The sequence below is a fragment of the Cyphellophora europaea genome (genome assembly GCF_000365145.1).
Source record: "Cyphellophora europaea CBS 101466 unplaced genomic scaffold supercont1.16, whole genome shotgun sequence".
In the NCBI taxonomy this organism is placed as follows: domain Eukaryota; kingdom Fungi; phylum Ascomycota; class Eurotiomycetes; order Chaetothyriales; family Cyphellophoraceae; genus Cyphellophora; species Cyphellophora europaea.
This window is the reverse complement of record NW_008481804.1, coordinates 138,416-158,779: the sequence shown is the minus strand read 5'-3', so window position 1 is coordinate 158,779 and position 20,364 is coordinate 138,416. Positions and strand designations below refer to the sequence as shown.

The 20,364-nt window shown below is 55.7% G+C and overlaps 11 protein-coding genes across 11 annotated transcripts; 3 read left to right on the top strand and 8 right to left on the bottom strand.

The window, feature by feature from the left end:
• Positions 1-255: 255 nt before the first annotated feature.
• Positions 256-891, bottom strand: HMPREF1541_11017 (uncharacterized protein; the record flags this gene model as incomplete). Its single annotated transcript, XM_008715686.1, has 2 exons — positions 256-672; positions 817-891. 2 exons carry the CDS (start codon positions 889-891, stop codon positions 256-258), a joined length of 492 nt encoding a protein of 163 aa, XP_008713908.1.
• Positions 892-1,843: 952 nt separating this feature from the next.
• Positions 1,844-2,512, top strand: HMPREF1541_11016 (uncharacterized protein; the record flags this gene model as incomplete). Its single annotated transcript, XM_008715685.1, has 1 exon — positions 1,844-2,512. One exon carries the CDS (start codon positions 1,844-1,846, stop codon positions 2,510-2,512), a length of 669 nt encoding a protein of 222 aa, XP_008713907.1.
• A 155-nt stretch (positions 2,513-2,667) lies between these two features.
• Positions 2,668-3,758, bottom strand: HMPREF1541_11015 (uncharacterized protein; the record flags this gene model as incomplete). The annotated part of the gene is made up of 3 exons (XM_008715684.1): positions 2,668-2,873; positions 2,950-3,226; positions 3,423-3,758. The coding sequence occupies 3 exons, from the start codon at positions 3,756-3,758 to the stop codon at positions 2,668-2,670; spliced, it is 819 nt and encodes a 272-aa protein (XP_008713906.1).
• Positions 3,759-4,354: 596 nt separating this feature from the next.
• Positions 4,355-5,275, bottom strand: HMPREF1541_11014 (uncharacterized protein; the record flags this gene model as incomplete). Its single annotated transcript, XM_008715683.1, has 3 exons — positions 4,355-5,027; positions 5,077-5,114; positions 5,162-5,275. 3 exons carry the CDS (start codon positions 5,273-5,275, stop codon positions 4,355-4,357), a joined length of 825 nt encoding a protein of 274 aa, XP_008713905.1.
• Positions 5,276-5,516: 241 nt separating this feature from the next.
• On the bottom strand, positions 5,517-6,586 carry HMPREF1541_11013 (uncharacterized protein; the record flags this gene model as incomplete). Its single annotated transcript, XM_008715682.1, has 2 exons — positions 5,517-5,636; positions 5,687-6,586. The coding sequence occupies 2 exons, from the start codon at positions 6,584-6,586 to the stop codon at positions 5,517-5,519; spliced, it is 1,020 nt and encodes a 339-aa protein (XP_008713904.1).
• A 1,094-nt stretch (positions 6,587-7,680) lies between these two features.
• On the bottom strand, positions 7,681-8,808 carry HMPREF1541_11012 (uncharacterized protein; the record flags this gene model as incomplete). The annotated part of the gene is made up of 1 exon (XM_008715681.1): positions 7,681-8,808. One exon carries the CDS (start codon positions 8,806-8,808, stop codon positions 7,681-7,683), a length of 1,128 nt encoding a protein of 375 aa, XP_008713903.1.
• A 1,402-nt stretch (positions 8,809-10,210) lies between these two features.
• On the bottom strand, positions 10,211-11,821 carry HMPREF1541_11011 (uncharacterized protein; the record flags this gene model as incomplete). Its single annotated transcript, XM_008715680.1, has 1 exon — positions 10,211-11,821. One exon carries the CDS (start codon positions 11,819-11,821, stop codon positions 10,211-10,213), a length of 1,611 nt encoding a protein of 536 aa, XP_008713902.1.
• A 1,690-nt stretch (positions 11,822-13,511) lies between these two features.
• On the top strand, positions 13,512-14,833 carry HMPREF1541_11010 (uncharacterized protein; the record flags this gene model as incomplete). The annotated part of the gene is made up of 3 exons (XM_008715679.1): positions 13,512-13,840; positions 13,901-14,000; positions 14,060-14,833. 3 exons carry the CDS (start codon positions 13,512-13,514, stop codon positions 14,831-14,833), a joined length of 1,203 nt encoding a protein of 400 aa, XP_008713901.1.
• A 575-nt stretch (positions 14,834-15,408) lies between these two features.
• On the bottom strand, positions 15,409-16,183 carry HMPREF1541_11009 (uncharacterized protein; the record flags this gene model as incomplete). The annotated part of the gene is made up of 4 exons (XM_008715678.1): positions 15,409-15,662; positions 15,719-15,818; positions 15,872-16,002; positions 16,057-16,183. 4 exons carry the CDS (start codon positions 16,181-16,183, stop codon positions 15,409-15,411), a joined length of 612 nt encoding a protein of 203 aa, XP_008713900.1.
• A 1,385-nt stretch (positions 16,184-17,568) lies between these two features.
• Positions 17,569-18,036, top strand: HMPREF1541_11008 (uncharacterized protein; the record flags this gene model as incomplete). Its single annotated transcript, XM_008715677.1, has 3 exons — positions 17,569-17,656; positions 17,738-17,826; positions 17,932-18,036. The coding sequence occupies 3 exons, from the start codon at positions 17,569-17,571 to the stop codon at positions 18,034-18,036; spliced, it is 282 nt and encodes a 93-aa protein (XP_008713899.1).
• A 1,264-nt stretch (positions 18,037-19,300) lies between these two features.
• Positions 19,301-20,353, bottom strand: HMPREF1541_11007 (uncharacterized protein; the record flags this gene model as incomplete). The annotated part of the gene is made up of 1 exon (XM_008715676.1): positions 19,301-20,353. The coding sequence occupies one exon, from the start codon at positions 20,351-20,353 to the stop codon at positions 19,301-19,303; it is 1,053 nt and encodes a 350-aa protein (XP_008713898.1).
• Positions 20,354-20,364: the final 11 nt, after the last annotated feature.

Genomic DNA, 20,364 nt, shown 5'->3' with positions numbered 1-20,364 from the left:
CGGGGTGGAGAGGCTTTTCTTAATGGGTCGAGCATGGTAAAGCACGATTTGCAATGCTGTCTGGTCTGTATTACATGCGATGCCTCTGGTGCAGTGCACCAAGGCTGGGGCTTTTCTCCTTTTGATGGCCACACACACCGTGCCGCCGCATTGATCCTCTACCTCTGACCTACATGCAGCTCCCTCGTCTGACTCAGATTTCAGGCTATTGCTCGCGCAAGACATCCAGTCGCACCTAATGACGACTGCCCCCTCTCACAGCACATACGCATCCACCTCCACCTCAACTAACATGCCCTCATCCACGAACCCACCGCCCCCCTCCGCCCCCAACACCACCATGGTCGCCGCGCAGCCCACCACCTCGCCTGACCCTTCCCTTCCACCCTCCTCTCCTCCGCCCCCACGCACCCCTCCCTGCCCCGCGGCCCCACCAAAAACCTCCCCAAAAGCCCGCCCAACACCGTCACAGTCCTCGACGCGTTTCACAAACATGCGCACGCGCACCACGTCGTGCACCTGCCCGCCGAGCGCACGCACAGCCTCAAGAGCTTCGGCGAAGGCGGCGTGGGCTTGCAGGTAGGGGTCGTTGGGGTGTTGCAGGCATTGGGTCGTGGGGTTGAGGGCGGTGGTGCCGGAGACGTGGATGTGCGGGCCGTGGCGGAGGGCGCGCTGTGAGGTTGGGCGTTTAGTTGGTTGCGGAGGGTTGGGGTGTTATTTGTGAAGAGATAGAGAGATGGGTATGGGCAGTTGTTGATGAAGGGTTGTAGAGCTTGAGGGAATGCTTGTTCTTGATTGGCTGATGTCAGGACTTACGTGGTAGCCGAATGATTGCTCGAAGGGGTTGGTGGTGGTGTAGAAGGTTTTGCTGCCGGCCTTTGTAACCGACATTGTGGCCTCACTGGGCTCGTGGGTGGTGATTCGGTGAAGTATTCTGAAGTGGTTTACTGGATTCCGTTCGACAGACGACGAAGGAAGAAGGTGTTGAGAGCCTGGCCCGGGTGGAAAGTAGGAATAACCGCCCGGGTGAGTCATCCTTAAGTCGCGAGGTGGGTTCTTGGCAAGGTGAGGTATGTCCGAGAACGATACGGCGGCAGCATGAGGCCAATAGAACAAGACAGTAAGGGCAAGAGTATTCTATTCAAGCAATGTAGCAGTAGAACAAAAGTGGGTGATTGTATAGCAGGCAGTAGGACTCTGTAAAGGACAAAAGAAGAAACTCACATTCACTGCCTCTTGGCGCTACTTTACCACGACCTCTTTCTTGTAGTGGTCTTCAATCATCTGCGCTCGCCGATGCGCGTGAAGGAGAGATCGATGCCAATCACATCGACATGGCAAATTTCACTGATTAGAATAGCATTGAGTACAACAGTGTTTTAGCCAGCACCAAAAATCATCCAAGATCATGTTGCTTCCACTGGTCAGCCATTGGAATGCTAGTACCCGAGCGAGATCTTGGTACTATGCTGCGACCTAACAGACCAGCAAAGAGTATACCCATACAAAGTAATCAGGATTACAGTGTCGAATTAGGGAAGCCTGCGGAGTTATTAACCGAGGATTCCGCCATCGCATCTTCAGAGACAAGGCTGCATCTGCGAAAGAGCACAATGAAACGGTACACGATGAAGTTTTCGTATACTAACGCCTTCTTCCCGTCTGCATTGCAAAGGGCAGATGCTCCTAGCAGCCCTCACTAGTATTGTCCCTCAGCCGCCATTGTCCCCGAGTCCGAGCGCCCGACTGCTCTTACCTAGCTCTTGTTCTTCTTTGTCGAAGATGATTATCCATGGACCTCGATTCTTTGTACAGCAAACTTCAGACACCAAGCGAGTTCACAATGGCTTTCCAGAGCCCCGACATCTTGTTGGGCTACCGCCTCTGGCTCCAACAGCCAACAGCCACAGCCACTCAACTCTCGTCAATAATCACGCAAACAGACATGAAGATCACACCCCTTCTCTTCCTCGCGGCCAGCCTGGCGCAGGCCTCGACCAACACAACAGACCCCGACTTCGACCTCAACAAGCGCGGCAAAGACGACGACACGAAATGCCTCGTCCGCCAACTCACCATGGGCTGTGCCCCCTGGGACTCGATCAAGCGACCCAAGACCGGCGGCGCCGAGTTCATCATCAGTCAACAGACCCGGCCGGGCGGTCCACATCGTTTCAAAACGATTTCCAAGTGCATCAACACCTCTGTCCAACCGGAATTCTACCAGGCATTCCGACCGGATACGTGGGGCTGCACCGTGGCGACGAAGAAGGAGGCGCCGGATCGCGATAATAAGTATCTTGATGGAGGTCCGCCCAAGGATAAGAACCTCTTGACGAATTTCAACCATCTGGTCTTCTTCAGTGAGCCGGGGTGTCCGCCGGCGAAGCGGTTTCCGCATGTGAAGGTCAAGTTGGTGCCGTTGGCGGGTGTAGATAGAGATGGGTTCTGCACCAGAGGGTTTGACGTTGCGACCGAGGGGGCGGGGAGCTTTGCGTTTGCTATGATTTAGGCTTTTGATCCAGGATGTAGGGGGACGTGTGAGTGCGAGTGCTTCCTAAGTAGCTGGATGCTAGTCGTGTAGAAATGTGCTGACCAGCTCAATGCGCCGTTTCCTACCAAACCTGCTTGCTATTATAACAAGAAAACCCCCCAATTCCTTCCTACCTATGCGACAGAGTAGATCCTGTCCAGATCTTCCCCGTCCATCATCGCGTCCCAGCCCTCCTTGGCCAGCTTCTCCACCGCGGGCTTGATCTCGTCTTCGCCCTGCAACAGATCCCACCAGCCTTGCACATCATCCCTCTCCAGCAACTCGACCGCCACCCTCGCCACATCTTCGCGACTGATCTTGCCGCGACTCGACGTCTTGCCTGCGTCACAAAATTAGCCCTCATTTCACCCATCTCCTCTCCCGGCAACATCCCCAAAGGAAAACGAGAAACTCACCAAGCCACACCCTCCCCGTCCCCTCGTCATCCGCCAACGTCCCAGGCCGGAGATTAATCGCCTGGAACCCCTTCCCCCTCTTCTTGGCCACCGCGGCAAGATGTTCATCCGCCGCCACTTTCGCTTTATAGTACGCCGGCAGCGTCTCGGTATTGACCTTGTCGGCCGCGGCGCGGTCCTCGGCGTTCCACCATGACGGGTACCCGCGGCGCGAAGCGACGTAGCTGATCATGAGGAATTTCGTGATGGAGGGGGTGTTCGCTGCGGCGGAGATGTACTGTTTTCAGGTCAGGTTCCAATTTCAATTCCAATTCCAATTCCACTCCCAAGCCTGCGCCGCCCGCTACGCAAGCAAGCAAGTAATACCACACAGCGACGAAACACCGCAACGCGTCACAAACACGCCAGAAGGGACACAACGGAGGAGAAAAGAAAAGAAAAGAACAGAAAGAGAGGAAGAGGGAGGAACATACAGCAACAGCAGCGCGCCGATCCACCTTCTCCGTCCTCTCCGCGCCACCCTTCCCCCCCGCCCCGGCCGCCCACACCACCCAGTTGGGCTTCACTTTCTCCAACACCCGCTTCGCGTCGCCTTCATCCTGCACCTCGTCCAGACTGTCCACCAAGACATCGACTTTGGCTTTGGCTGAAGCTGAGGAATTGAAGGCCTCGATCTCGGAGGCGTGCTGGGGGTTGCGGATCACGGAGGTGACCGGGTGGGAGCGGGAGAGGAGGAGGGGCGTGAGGTACAGGGAGACGCGGCCGTGGCCGCCTAGGAGGAGGATGCGGGGGGCTGAGGGGGTGGTCATTTTGGGAGCGAGGTTAGTGGTGTTGCTGTTGCTGTTGCTGGCCCTGTTGAGAGGAGGGCTCGGTTTGCGCGATCGAGACTCTGGATTTTGAAAGTCGATTCCGGGGCGTGGAAGCGCGATTTATTATATATATCAGGACCACGTTGAGATCAAAGATCAGATTTGCAGTTCTCTCCGAGGTTTGAGTGACATATATCATTCACGATGATGGCGGCTGGTGGTTCACTACTCCGGCTGACATACCATGATCTTCCAAGAATTGCGTCATCCGAGACGGCCGCTGCGGATGGATTGCCGAGTTGGTGCTCCGTTGGCAAGGCGGGGTTGGCTGCGTGCTGCTGTATATGCGAGGAGACACAAGGAACATACCGTCTATGCATGGTTGAGTCAGCGCGGTCTAGGCTGCTTACGGAGCGTGAGGCCTTCCTGATTCGAACACGTGCGGAGACGTTACTCGGCGAGGAGGGGGCGGAAATGTATATGCAGGTCTTGGCTTCGTGGGACTGGGGCTGGACGACGCAGTGTTGACAGTGACGATGTATGTAAATGCCTCACGATACTTGCTTTTTACAAATGGTAAACACCACAACAACCCACTACGGAACACCTCTTCCAGCCCTCGTCGCCTTAGCCAACTCGGACATGGCTTTGTCGTCGGCATACCGCTGCCACAACGGCAGGTAGTGCTCCTTGTCACTCATCGTCGCCTGCACGCTCTTCCGCTCCTCCACCGCTTTGGCCCACACGCGCCACCGCTCCCACAGCTGCTCGTTCTCTCCGCCCTTCCCCGGCTCCGGAATCCCCAGCCCGCCCTCCTTGAAGTGGTCGAAGATCCACAGTCGCACAGCCCATGGCGCGAGGATCACATCCGGCATGGTGAACTGCTTGCTGGCGAAGAAGGGCCCTTCCGGGTCCGCGTCCTTGATGAAAGTCAGGAGGGTATTGAGGAACTCGGAGCGTGCCTCGTCGATCGTGTACGGCTTCTCCTTGGTGTGCTGCAGGAAGCGGTGGAAGGCCGGAATGATGCGCGAGGTCACGTAGTCGATGGAAATGCGGAGCTTGGCCTTTTGGAAGGGGTCTTTGGGGTAGAGGGGAACATCTGGAAAGGTCTCGTCGAGGTAGTCGCAGATGATGCCGGATTCGATCAAGGGCTGTTGGCCGTCGGGGGTGGGAACACCGAGGGTGGGAACTAGACCGCGAGGGTTGAGTTTGAGGAACGAGGCCTCTTTCTTGTAGGGATTGATTTCTTGATAGCGGTAGGGGATCTTTCTGCGAGGGTGTCATTGTTTGGGGACCAGTCGCAAGGGCAGTAACTCACTTCTCTTCAAGGGTGATCCATGAACGCTGGACAAAGGGCTACTCAGTTAGTTGTGAGGTCTGAGCAGGCTTTTGTTTGGACTCACGCAGAACCAGCCGCTGTACAGGACGATATCTGCCTTCGCGTCCTCGTGCTGCTTCACGATATCGGCCGCCCGGCCAGTGGCAACAGGATGAATGTCTACGTCGGGTATCGCCATCCTGTGTTGCTGGAGGTTACGAATCTAGATCTCGGAGACGACAGCGAGTGCCGTGGTCAATCAATTATTCAGCGACGAGTGTTGTTGCCGAGGGTCCTGAATGGAGAAATGCTTCCGCGTATATTCGTCATGAATTAATGACGCCATCGGAGAGCAGCGGTGGGGGTGCTATACCAGAAGTGGGGGAACATATCTTCAATCCGAGTCCATAGGTCGGGCGTACTTTTACTGTCGTTACTTACTATTCGCCGTACTTCTTCAGCAATCGTTTGAGAATGTTGAGCGCCCCGCTCTTATAGCCTCCGCCGAATATTGCATGGTGATTCAGATGATGATAGCTCTCGTACAAGGCTACCCTGTCCTGGTTCGGGTCAGCACGACAGCCTCGCATTGCACTCACTCAATACCTACCTCATACTCATCGACTGGCTCCGTCTTGGGCACGATCTCATGATACTCCTTGAAGTAGGAGCCGCTAAAACCGCCAAACATCATATGTATGCCCAGTTCGTACTCACTATGACCGTAAACCGCCGATGGGTCGAAGACAACATCCTCGACCGGACCTAGTTCGTCTGAGCTCGTACCATCACGGCCAACAAAAGAGCCCTTGGACTTGTTGCCGCTCCAGAGATCACCGTGGATGACAACAGGCTGGATGCCGTCCTTGCCGCCAAGGTGACCATCCCCCAGCAGCCGGGGCACAACCTCAAGGGCCGTCCGTTCGACAGCCTTTCGCAACTCAGCATCCTTACCGTTGTTCTTCTCACTGCGCTCCAAGATCATCATAAGGCGGTTCTCGGCGAAGAAGTCTGCCCAAGACTCTTTGTAGGTATTGGTCTGGGGTGTATCTCCGCAACACGTCGTTACAGGGAAGCCGAACATGGGCTTGTCGTAGCCGTCGGGAATCGGTGCCGGCGTAGAGTGTAACTTGCCCATCTTCTGCGCCAGAGTCATGCCGCTCCCGCTCCGAGCGGACCCGCGTGTTCGTGACAGTCCGCCTCCCAGCTCGAGGAATTCTGTCGCGAGGAAGTAGCCTCCCTTCTCGAGTTCCCCCCAAGCAAAGGAACTCGGACATAGTGACGGCACGGCATTGTGTATCGCATTGAGAGATGCGTGTTCGCCTTCAAACATGACCGCTGCGCCTGCTGAATTCGACGTCTTGACGAATACCGTTGTCTGGGGAGTCGTGATACGGAAGGTCGACGCGAAGCCGGAGCCACCGTGGCTCGAGAGGGAGGCCGAAGTCGCATCTATCTTGAGGGACGTAGCGAGCGCCCGGACGATGGCGGGGTCTATTGACGACGGCATGGTGGTTGCAGTGTCTATGACAGTGGAAGTTTGGTGTATTGTCGCGTGGAATATCTTTGAGTCGCGTATTGTCCTGATTTCACTATGACGTAGCTCGTTCTAGGCACTTACCGCACCTAAACCGCCTACGACTCGGCGTTTGACAGCAGATGCAAGCCCACGTGGAGTGCCAGAGATCAGTATCGCTGCACGTGCGGCGCTTTACAAGGGCCGTGGATATCAGGGGCAACCGAGACTATCGAGGCTTGGTAGGGAATATCAATCCGTCTCACTGGCAGGATTTTCCCACGACACGGTATACCTTTTGACTACTGATGTGCCAGTTAAACAGGACCGAAGTAGAAAGAACAGAAGGCGTACATCGAGTGGTACTCATACCCGTGTGAGGTCGAATGTGTGAGTCATCCATCTCTCATGCTAGTCTCCTGCTAACGGAAACAAGTGCCCAAAAACAATCCAGTATCCGAGTAAAACAGCCGCATATAATAGCAAGTTCCACGCACGTAAATCTCGGTATGTCTGCCCTCACACATTCTCTAGAGCGGCTCATTCTGCGCAAGAGACCTACTATGTATCAGTGGTTGTCTTGATGTCGATACCAAAGAGAGGCCTTCAAGATAAAACGCTAGTGCCCTCCCCATATTACTTTACAAGAACAAAAGAGGTCTTGATAAGAACTGGGAGGGCTCCTCATAGGATGATCGTCACCATTGTGAAGGTGACCGAAAGGCAAGGGAGGTCTCCTGATGATACTATGCTCGATCATGGAAAGGCCTATAAAAAAGGTGGATGCCCTCCACATATCATGTTCCACGCTAAGATAGAGGTCATCCGTATGAACGGGAGGGCTCCTCATAAGACGATCACCGTCATCATAAAGGTCGCTGAAAAGTACGGGAGGTCTGCTCATGTACCCATCATTATCATTTTGAAGGTCGTTAAAAATGCAGAGGCCTCCTCATGACACAGTCTATTCCAGGGGACATGCCTGTGAAAAGGACGGGTGCCCTCCCCGTATTACTGTCACGGCCACCAAAAGGATGATTGAAAAGTCTGGGAGGGCTCCTCATTATCCTATCTTAGAACCCATTTCATCACTTGCTAGCCTCGTCCTTTACCGCCTCCCACATCCGCTTGAACAGCCCCGGTCGCTCCATCCCATCCAACCTCGCGAAGTACGTACTGACAAACCCAAAGTCCCTGCAGCTCTCCCTCACACCGAACAGCTCCTCACCACTGCTCCCCTTCTTGTCTTTGCTCAGCCCCCCGCGGAACGCCGGGCCCAAAACGATGAGCTCGGAACTCAGGAAGGCGATACTTGCTCCCTCCTCATCCGCTAAATGCCACACGCCGGTGAAATCCTCAAATGCAATACTGCAAGCTCGAGACTTGGTGGAGAAGCTGGAAGGCAGTGGGAGCGTGAAGACGCCGTGTTTGGTGTTCATGCGATACCGGCCGTAGAGCTGGCGCGTGGGCTGCCACAGGGTGATGACGACCTCGCAGGTCGATTTCCATTGGCCCACGGTTCTCTCGGACGTGTTCAGACCGTAGCAGACGAGGTTGTACCGGCCGAGGATCAAAGCTGGGTTGTTGATAGTCTTGTTCGGCGATAGCTGTTTGTCGAGCTCTTGTAGCTTCTTTGTGGCGAGGTCGGAGATGGCGTTGTTGGTCAACGACGTGGGTTGCTCGTACAGACGTCGGAAGAAGGACGAGACTGGTGGTGCTTGGACCGGGCGATCTTCGCCGGGAATGAATCTTCGATGATAGTTGGGATCTTTGTCGGCATGTTGGAGACGGATCATCAACTCATCTCGGGTCCACTCTAGATCCGAATCGAGTGATGCGTTGTCAGGGGCAAGGAAGAGGCGTATCTTTGCAACTTCTTGAGATTTTGTGGTCGGGATACCTCGATGCTCAAGCTGTGCGGAGTAGAAATAGGTATCTTGATCCGGTCTGTCACGGCGGCTGGCGAGGAAGAGTCCATTGCCAGGCTGGTGAGGGAAGGAAATGTCTGTAAGAGGCTTGAAGGCGACGTTGTTGACCAGGAAGCCTTGTAGCTCGCTGTACCTGTAGCGTTCGTACTGAGTGTAGAATCCAAGGTCATCTGAGTATTTGACCGTGGACGGAAGGCAGGTAGGCATGATCTCGTCCACCCTGAGCCCGTACTTCGCGATGGCCTCTGGTGAAATTTCTCGTTGCTTGGGTCTGGCAGAGATGGACATCGGGACTGTACTGCTAGAAGTTGACCTAGGTATAGAGACCCTTCGGCGCTTCCTTGGGGGTGTAGACATCTTCACTGGGCTTAATTCTCGAAAGCAGGGAATGGTGGAAGAGATGAGCAACCAAACGAACCAGCTGAATCGAGGCCTCATTTATGTGGGTGAGTGACCGTCAAGGAGAGGTCAGAAGTGAAGAGTAACTCAGTAAATTACAGCCAGAAGTGAAACGGAATTGAGCAGCTTCAATCAGCAACTTGACTGCTACAGCATGTGTCGACGTCCAAATCGAGGCCACAAGTCAAGATATCGGATGGGAAAGCTATGGGACACAGCTACGAACTCGTTACCAGGTAGACATCCATTCAAGCTGTTGGAGAAGCAAATAAATTACCCATTACATGCTATACTACCCCGCAAACAACAACAGGCGCGTCCTGAAGTTATCTTAACATTGGGCGCCAAGACTTTCACTGCCTCATTCCTCTTAGCCGTGTGCATCAACTAGTGGAAGCTCGCACGCTTGGATAGGCCTGGTGAATGAGAATTATGTGTAGTAAGAACACTGTAAAGCCTCGAAGATCAGTGGTGTGTGATGTGAGCGGCAACAAAGGCACAGGTCGCCTTCACTAAATCTCCTGGAAGCAGAGGCTTAGAGAGAGACTCATTCAGAATCTGTATCATGCATGTCAAGCTAACACTCAGATCCTCCTTTCTTCTACCGCCAAAACACAACTCCCATCGTTCTCGAGTTCAAGACCCGTCGAGCATCCAACGAATGCCAGGAGCAGCCATGAATCCCACGAGAGACTAGTACTCGACCGAACCCTCCCGAGCATATCCCCACTTCCTCGCCCGAGCCCTCAGGATATCCTTCAGATCACCAGAAAAGCTAAGTCTGCCTCTGCTTGCAAAGCCGATGGGTTCATCAAGAGAAAGAAACGCGACCAGCAGCAGCTGCAATGCCATAGGGCCCTGACATTTGCTCAATCCCTCAATCGACAATCGTACAGAAGCCTCGACTAGACCACATGGCACACCTCGCCTGGCCTGCCACGCAGGCACGAAGATGGGAATAGCAAAACTATACGACGAAAGCCACGACATGATAATCTCTGATTATGGATCTGACCGCGGGCCGTTCGGCCATGAGGAACCGGAATTCAACTGTTATTAAGACAAGGATTGAAAGATCCACGGCTGGCGTGCGCTGTAAAGGCGCGGTTGGGAGGCTCTGAAATGCCCGGCTCTTTTTCTGGTTTCGATAGGTGGCATTGTTGGCATTACGATTACTTTTTCATCTTCGGCACACGGGACATTACGATATCTCTTGTGTTCTCTCTATACAACCCCGCTAGACAGGTTTAATGTAAGGTACGCATCCACGTACCAACAGCGCTCCTTTTCCTCACGGCCCACTCGCCGGCGCGCCGTCCAACTTGAAGTAGCCGGGCTGCAGGCGCTGGTACACGCCGGTCGGATCATACTTGGTCGCGACCTGCTTCAGACGCTGCTGGTTTGCCGCCCCGTAGCTCGGCACGACCGCCTGGAACTGACTCGCATAGTTCATGTACAGGTAGTCTCTGTACGCGTTCCTGCTCTTGGCCGCGGCGTTCGCGCGCTGGATGATGCGCGAGTAGGCGCCCAAAACGCGCGCGTCGTCCGCGGCGTCCTGCCACATGACGTTCGGGTTCAGCAGGAGGTACGGGCCCTGCGCTTCGCTGAGGCCGAGCGGGTTGCCGCCGTTCTTCTTCATTTGCGTGAGCTGGCCTTGCGTGATGACCTGCAGGGTGAGGGCGGGGACGATGCCGGCGGCGTCGCGGATGGAGTTGAGCTCGTCGAAGAAGATGTTCTGGACGTCGGTGACGAGGTCGCGGTCGAGCTTGTAGGCGGCGGTCCAGTAGCTTTCGCGCAGGCCGTTGGGGTTGCTGGCGTTGAAGTGCTCGGTAAGGTCGACGAGGGTGCGGATGCGTGTGTCCGCTTGAATGGTGGGGATGGCGAGGTATTCGGAGAAGATGGGGGCGTTTTCGACGGGTTTGGCGTATTGGAGCTCGGCGGAGGCGACTTCTAGGTTGGCAGATTGGACGTATGCGTAGGACATGATCTGGGCGGCATTGGGGTCGTTGGGGGAGTTGATGCCGAGGTTGTAGAAGGCGTTGACGACAGCTGGGAACTGGTCGGCGGTGTGGATGCGGGAACCTCCCCACATCTGGCCACCGGGGAGGGAGATGGCGTTCAGGTTGAATTTTGTGACAATTCCAAAGTTGTTGCCACCTCCACGAAGTGCCCAGAAGAGATCTGAGTATGACTTAGGCGAGGCGGTGACAATGATGCCGGATGCAGTGACGACCTCGAAGCTAGCCACATTGTCGCAAGCCCACCCGTAGAGACTGCTAAAGAAGGAGATGCCTCCACCTAGCGTAAGACCACCAACACCGATACCAGAAACACGACCACCAATGACGGCAATGTCAGAGCGTTGAAGAGTAGTGTAGACATCGTACCAGAGATTTCCGGGACCAATGGCTACAGTCTTCTTGTCTTTGGCCACGGTGATCTCGTTGAGTCGTTCGAGAGCGATGGTGATGCCACCCTCGATGCTAGAGGCACCAGCAAAAGCTGCATGGCCACCTGACTTGACAGCGAAGGGACACTGGGACAAGCGGGCTATCAGCACCGAGATAGAGGTCTGGCTTGCAGAAGCCGGCTTGAAAATGCAGTATGGGTCGACACTGGCTTGCTGGACTGACCAGTATCCGTCCGTGAAGCCGTCGTAGCCAGGACTACCTTCTATCACAACACTCGAGCCATATAGGAGTTTTAGCGAGTGGCACGCGATCGAGCAGCCAGCAGTCGACGATCTTTGCTCGAGGTCAGCAAGTTCCGGCAACGCAGAGACGTCCACACCCTTCTCAACGAGGGCTTCGGTGATGTTGAAGTCGGCATTCTCGAAGCCTTGGCTGTAAACCGAGCCAATAGAGCCTGCAGCAAGCAGGATCAGGCTGGTTGTGAAACGCATCGTGTAAGCCACAGGAGTTGCTCAGGGTCCAGGGTGACTCTCGCAACTAGGTGGTGAAAAGGCTGCTGGCAAAGAACAAGAAGAAAACCAAGAAGCGAGAGTAGTAAAGGAGTGGAACCCTGCAAGATGCAGGAAGAAGCTGTCAAGCAAGCTGACGGGTGGGAAGATACTTGCTTGATGGGCGAACGGGGGGTAGAGACGAGAAGCACGGCGCGCCCATGCCGTGTCCTTTAGCTTTTTGATGCCGGCATGGCTGCCACAACGGTTACATGGCGTTCCGTGATTGCAGATGCCATTTCGTCTGAGCTCCGGGGGTCTGCAGGTACGTCGACGCTAGGTGCCCGAGGCGAAGTTGGTTCGTCGCCTAGTGCGTTGTTTCAGTCTCGATCCATGCAGAAATTCGGGACCAAAGTGGAGGGCGACGGCATGAGGGGCAACATTGCGCGCGCCGCTCGTGCAGAGCATCAGCCAGCACAAAGCATTGTCGATCTCTGCTCTCTTGGTCAATTGGGTGGGAAGATTTCGATCAGAATAATTCCGGGACTTGCCCGATCTCTGGGCGACCGTCCATCATCGACAAATATCGTGGTTCGTTCTGCTTCTGCACCAACCGTCTGCTGGAGCGAAGCACCAAGCCGGTTAATTTGGCCCCAGCCACAGGCGAGATCAGCGTTACACAGGCTATATCCGTCGACCTCTTTTCGCGGGTTTGGTGTACGAGAATGATATATTAGACCACAGTATTGCTGGCTTGATCTAGCCCTATCATGGAACGGCAGCACAGACTGCCGTTGATCGAAAGTCGAAGACAATGGCCTCGACATCTTGTCGCTGGGGGGCACAGCTCGATGCCCAGCAGGAATAACAGTGTGTTTCCCGAAGCGCACTTGTATGCACTGCGGAGCATTTAGTCTGGGATACCCCTCGCAGAAATGGATCCTCGTCGTACTCGGCGTGGGAGTTCGATACACGCGAAGCTTGACACTCGTTTCGAGAGAGCCCACATTCGTCCTCGGCCACAATTTGCGCACGTGTTCGCGTGGATCGCCGCTCGCTCAAGATCGCCGGCGCACGAACTATGGCATCCTTTTGCTACCCACAAGACTCATCCAGCCTAAGATGCAGATTCTCGCAGTTCGGACACTCGGAGAAGCAGGGGTCTTGACACGGTCCAACACTGGCCTGAGACCTACTAACGAACATCGTTGTTTAGTGTCCCTGTATCCAGTACGCAGCGTACCATCCGCCGGGCTGCCTGGCCCCTAGCAAGAGACTATAACGCCGCGTTTCGGACCATCACCCCTCAGTAACGTCTAGCCAAGTTTTCTTGCTACCAGTCCCACAGAGAACCGATGACTCGCCACGCATTAGTCCTCGGCGACTAACGGGACCTGTTGCTTATCCCGATGGTCTCTGCGGATGAACAACGCTACTGCCGCTCTGACAGCAGTGACTCCTGGGCATCGGCAGGTGGCAACCAGGGGCAGGGTTCGTAGCCAGCACGACAGCATGCGCGGGACCACTCGGTACTTGCGACCACGCGCCAGCATTCAAGCCTCCCGAAGAAGTTGACCCCCTTGGTGAAAGGCTCATAAGCCGGCTTCATATGGATATCTGAGCCCTTCGGCCCTCCTTGGTTCCACGTCGTCGTGTGCCCTTCACCCTGCTTGAGCCAGCACCAGCCGCAAACATGTCGTCGTCACAGAATTATGTCACCTCGGGCTTGCTGCTGCGGACGGCCTACGCCATGATAGCGACGACCACCCTCGTCTTCGTTGGCAGAGCCGCAACCAGGATCTGGCGGCCAAAGCGCATCATGGCCGAGGACTACATTCTGCTGTTGGCTTACCTGTTCTTCCTGTCCACGACGATCCTCTATATCGTTGTCACGCCGACCATGTACAGGGTGAGCGATGTCGTGGCCGGCAAGATTCCACCGTACGCCGAGCTCGCGGATGACAGTCTCTTCATGATCAAGATCTTCTTCGCTAACTCGATGATGTTCTGGTTCACGCTCTGGTCAGCACCACCCCCGACTTCCCCGTCAGTATCGTCCACCAGCCTAACACGTTCCTACAGGTCTGTCAAGTTCGCCTTCCTCGCCCTCTACTACCGTCTCATGACTGGCATCAAACGCTACATGCAACTTTGGTGGGGCGTCCTCGCCTTCTCCGTCCTGGTCGGTCCCCCGTCCCACATACCATAACCCATATCAAAATATACTAATCATCCGATCAGACCCTCATAGGCTGCATCGTCTCCAACTTCACCTCCTGCCACAGCATGCACGCCTGGTTCACGCCGGGCCTCTGCTCCACGCCGCGCGACGTCCGCGCCCAGATCGCCTCCCTCTACTACGCCTTCGCGACCGACGTCCTGACCGACCTGATGGTCATGTTCCTGCCCATCGGCCTGATCTGGAACCTCCAACGGCCCACCCTGCAAAAAGTCGGCATGGGCGTCCTCTTCGGCATCGGCTGGATCTGCATCGCCATGGCCATCATCCGCGTCGTGCAGATCGGCAGCAAGGCCGGCAACGCCTCGACGCCCAGTTCCTCGTGGTTGGCCTTCTGGGCCATCATCGAGAGTGCCATTGCCGTCATCATCGGCTGCGGGCCGGGCTTGTACTCGACCGCCAAGGAGGTCAGGAATACGAGGAAGGGCGGCACCTACGGGAGCAGTGGCGTCGGCAAAGGCTATGCCGGGCGCTACATGTTTGAGAGTGATGGGTACAGGCGACAGCGCAGCGGAGGCGATCACAGAGGGGTCGGGCTGGAGAAGGACGATACAGAGTTAGTGGGTATCGCGAGCGTCATTGGTGGCCGTCCGCCGCACAGGAAAGGCCAGCCCAGTATGGATATCATGGACTATGGCCGGCGCGATGCCGCGAGCAGCCAGGAGCAGTTGAACGAACCTGTCGGCGCAGGTCAGATCCAGGTGAAGCGCACGGTCGAGGTCAACGAGCTGGAGCTGGGGCAGAAGAGGGCGTCACGTCAGGGGTATAACTGGTGAGAGCGAGGAACGCATCCCTCAATTACAGACTTGGGGCTTGGTGCGCGGGGACTGGGTCTGGTCCTACTGTAGCTTGTGACGGCCAACTGGGGGGCACGAAGTAACGCAGCATCACATGTACAAACAAGTCCTTTCAGAAGTCAGGTCTTTCCGAGTGAGCTTGTCATCGAGTGCGATGAACGTAGACAATAGCTGCCCACCTCAGCCTCATGCTGTCCACCCTACTCTCAGGGACGACATGGTTCCACCTCGCCCCTAGAGTCCCCCTCGGACTTGTCCACGGATAGGACCGCAAGGCAGTGGGACGGGCCGAGAACTCGGTCTCTCCAGCAGCCGAGAGCCTGCGGGTCTGAGAGGTAGATCTATACTCACACGTCCATATACAGAAGGCCATTGCCCCCATATACAGATCCTTTACAGCTCCAGTAACACATCAAGAGCCCGCTACCTGCCCCTTAATAACGGACGAAGGAGCCCCGGCTGCCTTAACGCTGCAAGTCCCCGCCACCAACAGCTACGCCAAGCATTCACTGCCTGACCCCCCACCCTCCTCCTTCCTTTCTCTCCTTCCTTTCTCACGGCACACCATCGAGAACCACGGTATCCGGCCCTGGCGGCAGCAGAAAGTCTTCCGGCGTATCCCTCGGCAACTGTCGCACCTCCGCCCACTTCCTTATATCCTCGTAGTTTCGGCACTTGTGCGGCGTGTTGAAATCGACGAACGGCGCTGGGATCTCGTCGTCCGGGGAGGGCCGGTACCATACTTGGCCGAAGACGCCGACGTCGGCGTGGCACATGAGTTGCTGGCGGAGGATGTCGAGGCAGTGTGCTAGGTCGGCACGTTAGGGCTACGTGCGTTGTGGAGTCGTCGTAGGGACAACTTACTAACGTGTAGGCGCACAATGCTGTCGTTATTCTTGAAGGCTCCGTCGCCTAGGGCGCGGTAGTAGTCGTAGTTGAAGTAGAGGGTTTGTCGGACGAGGTTCTGGAACAGGTCAGTTGGGTGGATGGGGCGTTGAGGCGGACAGTATTTCTTACGAGACAATGCAGATGGTGCAGACCCTCGACGTTGGCTGGATACCCGCCTCCATATCTAGGGTCGATTTGGACGTGGTCTTTCCGGAGACCTGCCTCTTGCGCCCTCTCGACGGGGATCCTTACTGGGCGATCTGGCCTTGGTCAGCGTCCATGGTGGCTGCTTTGATGTCTTGGACCGGACTCACAGTTCACGCCCAGAGCTTCCCAGGCCGCATCCACTTCTGGAGACGCTGCTTGTCGGTAGATGTTCTCGGCCATAAAGGAGCCATTGAATTGAATAGTGTTGTATTCGATGTCAAGATCTTCCAGCATTGGAGCTGTTTTTGTCAGTCACGGCTCCTATATACCCATTGGGCGTACCGACTGCTCTGCGTTGTCTGCCTCACGCATTGATTGTATGTTGGCCGCAGTAGGCTATAGCCGATCAACAGACCTGCCAACAGCCCGATCAACGTTGACGTGCTTGACCATAGAATCACGCTTGCGTTGCTGGGGCCTGACGACCAATGTTTCGACCGCCTCGCCCCTGCACCGTCGCCAAGCAGTGCTTCATGGTCGCCGACATCGCCGAATAGCTCGCTCGAGGTCTTCATCGTCTCCAACGACGTCTCTGTCGTTTCTGAGAGATAGCAGAAATCCCATCTGCACAGCTCCTAAGAGGTAGCCGACTGATAAGCCCCTCCATACCCGGTGAAGGCTTGGATTCGAATGCCAGAACTGCCGGGCGCACGTGTGGTAGCTTCATCTTGTGTTACGCGAGATGCTGAGGCCAGACTCGGTGAACACGAGGCCTGCCTCTGAAATAGCACCGACAATGTGGAGGAATACGAGGTGCATCGAGAGCTGAAAAAGCACCAGTCGTGCCAAGGCTCCTCCCTCCAACGACATCAGAGGCGCAGCCCAATGCCATTTCAGCCCTTCACCATCGCCGTTACCACATTCTTTGCTTCTTCCATGGATCCGGCTCCTGGAGGACCCACACGATGGTAACCCAGCGAGGAAGCTTTCCGTAAGCTCAGAACCCTTACTGCATTCCACGTCACATGAACGATATCGAGATCCTTGGCACTCGAGGATCCCGTCAAAGTCAGAAGCAACCTCTTCTAGAGCTGAGAAGTGGTACGCCTACGGAACGCGATGGAACTGGAGCAACCTCGCGTTAAGGCACCATCGTTCGGTGTTGCTGTTGTTGAGATCTCCAATCGTGACCATTGATGCCCTCACGTAGGAAAGACATTGGTGTCAGGGCTTCAGGTAAGTGAGCTACAAACCTGCTCTCGAAACGAGGGCAATGACGTTACACGTGGACAAAAATGTGTCGCTCGCAATCGAATTCGACGAAGCTACACCTCGTGTTTTCGCTTATCCTTGGAAGACATGCATATGCATATACGACGAGCCCCAATCCGATGTCTCCCTCACTGCTACCCGACCTCGTACACAACCGGTCTAAGCCCCCAAAGCTTTCCAGAACGGAGCCACCGGGTATACTGACATTGGTCACGCCTCGCAGATATCGCCCCCAAAGCCTTCAGGATGGTGCAGAACACGAACTGCAGCAGCCAGCCCAGTAGCTCGGACCTTCAGCTACATCCATTTCAGGTCGAGTACCTCCATGGTACAAAAGCTCCTAAACCCCAACGAAACAGCTCCGTCAGTCCGGCACCCTATTCCTCCCACCAGACTTGTAAACCACCATGAAGCTCTTGCACCTCCTCGCCGTCCTGCCCCTCGCCGGCGTCCTTGCGGCTCCCACGCCGCAGGGCACTTACGCTGACTATGGCGGTACGTTTTTCTTGTTCAACACACTCCAAATCCCTCGGTCTCTGCTCGTCGTTCCTAGTCCACTAACATGAGCAAATCCAGACTACAATCTGCCCAGCTACGCCTCGTACGGCAGCTACGAAGGCACCCCGCCCCCTCCCAGCGAGAACCCATACGGATCGTACGGCGACGTAAGTTCCTCCGCCATTCCTCCCGCTCAATCATCCCTCTTTCACTCCATCTTCCATCTTCCATCTTCAAACGCAGCATCCCCACTAACCCCTCCGAATGTACAGTACGGCAGCTACAAGCGCGAAGCCGCCCCGGAACCCGTCGCTGAGCCGGCGCCCGAGCCTGCTCCAGAGGCTGCTCCCGAGCCAGCTCCCGGCTACGGGGCCTAGATACACCAATGAGTGAGTTTTGCCTTTTGCTGCTATTCCCCGAGCTGCCGGCAGCAAGTCATCATCGTCCTCTCCCCCCCCCCCCCAAACGCCTTTTTCTTAATCTGCCCTTTCGGCCCTTTCGGCCATTCCTTCCACGACAAGTAAAAGAATGAAACACCCAGTGACTGACCGTGCTGGTTCCATCAGTGGTAAATACGCCAGTTACGGCTCGTAGGGGCTCGTAGGGGCGGCGTTCGGGGTCGCCCGTCAACCATCATGGAACGTCAGATTGCTCTGCTTTGCTTTGCGGTGATTGATGGGGCTTGCCTTTGCAGGGCCACTGCTGGATGAAAGGGTGGAAAGGGTGAAAGAATGAAACGACGTTATGTATCGTCTGGTAAGATGATGCGGGCGGTTTTGCATATGATATATGATGGTCATGGACAAATGTGTCCTTCCCACAAGTTTGAAAAAAAAAAAAAGAAACTGCATTGCATTGTATGTTCTGAGTTTGCGAATTTATGAGATGGAGGAGGGATGAATTACTCAGTTATCCCTGCATTGCTCACCTTATGATACCCACGCAGAGAGACAGGTACGCGTGTTTTATTAATACATCATGATCAAGAGGTACTTGTAATTGAAAGGTGAATTAACAGCTACACAGTTAGCTACACACCGTTAGATGCTTAGTGAGCTCAATGGCCAGGGCTGCTGTGGGCGCCACGAACACTAATCTTGACGCCGCAGACCACGGTTTGTGAGCAATGAGCTCGCTGACAGCAGCAACGTTATCGTTGCCAACCAATCTCATCGGAGGGAGTGTTTCGATAGCATAGCAGTACAGGTGGAGGTTCCAGAAGCGAGGGTCGCTTCGCCAAGTCTTGACTGTCTGCCTGTTCAAGACCGTGGGGGGATGGGTGTGCCACCTTCAGGTCCGTTATTATATACTAGGTGAGAAGCTAGTCGATGCGGCACGGTAGCGTAGGGCTCTGGGGTGTATGTTTGTGATATACTGGTCTACTGTTGACCCCTTGGGTAGTTGGAGTAGCCGCAGAGCATAAAGGGTTCTTGTAGCTGCGACAGCATCATGTCAAGTCTAATGCCCTTGAAGGGCGGGACGTATTATGGTATGGGCACAGAACCCAGATATGCAGCTAGCCTCTACTTGCTGGCGGCGAGACTTGAACAACTGCATCAATCCTCATACCTGGTTTACATGTATCCAGGGTCCCCAAACCCCTAAACGAGCCTCGCTCAACGGGAATGCCACTCCCAACTCTCAGCAGTATCGGCCATGGCGCCTATCAAATTGCGTCTGCCGCCGATGCTCAGATTCCGAATCATGAATCTCGGTGCTGTCATCGTCCTCACCATCGTCACCGAAGACACTGGATCCAAACGTCGAACCCGTCGTGCCGCTTTCGGACTCCGACTCCGCCATCTGGGCGCGGCCGGGTTGACCGAGTGCAGAATACTCCGACCTGCCGTGTCCCGTCATCTCTGCCGCAGTCAAACCACTTGACGCGGAGTCACAGCCCTGCTGGCGAGGCCGCGGATCCTTATTGCGAGAGCGTCGATCATCCCCCCCTGGAGCGTCTCCGCCGCCCGACCCCTGGCCCTCCTCCATCAAAGTGTCCATCGTCTCGAGCACTTTCGAGCTACTTCTCCGCCGATTCCTCGGACGCGGTGACGGGTGCGGCGATGCCTTTGAGCCCGACACCTCCGTGCTGGCCGAAGAGGCGGACTCTCCTCCCACCGATGACGCAGCGCGCGTCACCCAGTTAGACTCAGGAGCCACCCATTCGCTGTGCGCGCGTGTCCGCTCCTGCTTGTAGCCCATCGAAGTCAAACTCCTCTCGTTGGGCTTAAAATTAGGCAGCATCCACAGCGAGACGCGCACAGGGAGGTTCTCCCACATCCGCTTCGCAGCCGGCACCTGCGGAGCGCACACACTGCAGTACTCTGTATACTTCCCGCGGCGATGCCGCGCCTGCTCCTGCGCGGGCAACGTTTCCACCAGGTCCCACAAGTCAGGATCGCATTTGCTGCTGTTGCACGGCTTGACGGCGTCGATCTGCGCTTTCTGGGGCAGGTCGCGGATCTCGCTCCACGCGATTCCTCGATAGCGTTGCCGGGAAGTGATGTATTTGAGCCACTCTCTTACCTCTGGGCTTTCGTTGGGTCTGGCCTTTTGGCGGATGTGGTGGAGCAGATCCCTCTGAGCGTGGGCGCCCAGGACGTGGAAGATGGTCTTGTTGCAACCGCCACGGTGGCTGAAACCTGGTGGATGAGAGGGGCAGTTGGCGTGGTAGCCTAGGTAGAAAATGCACATGCTGCGTGCGG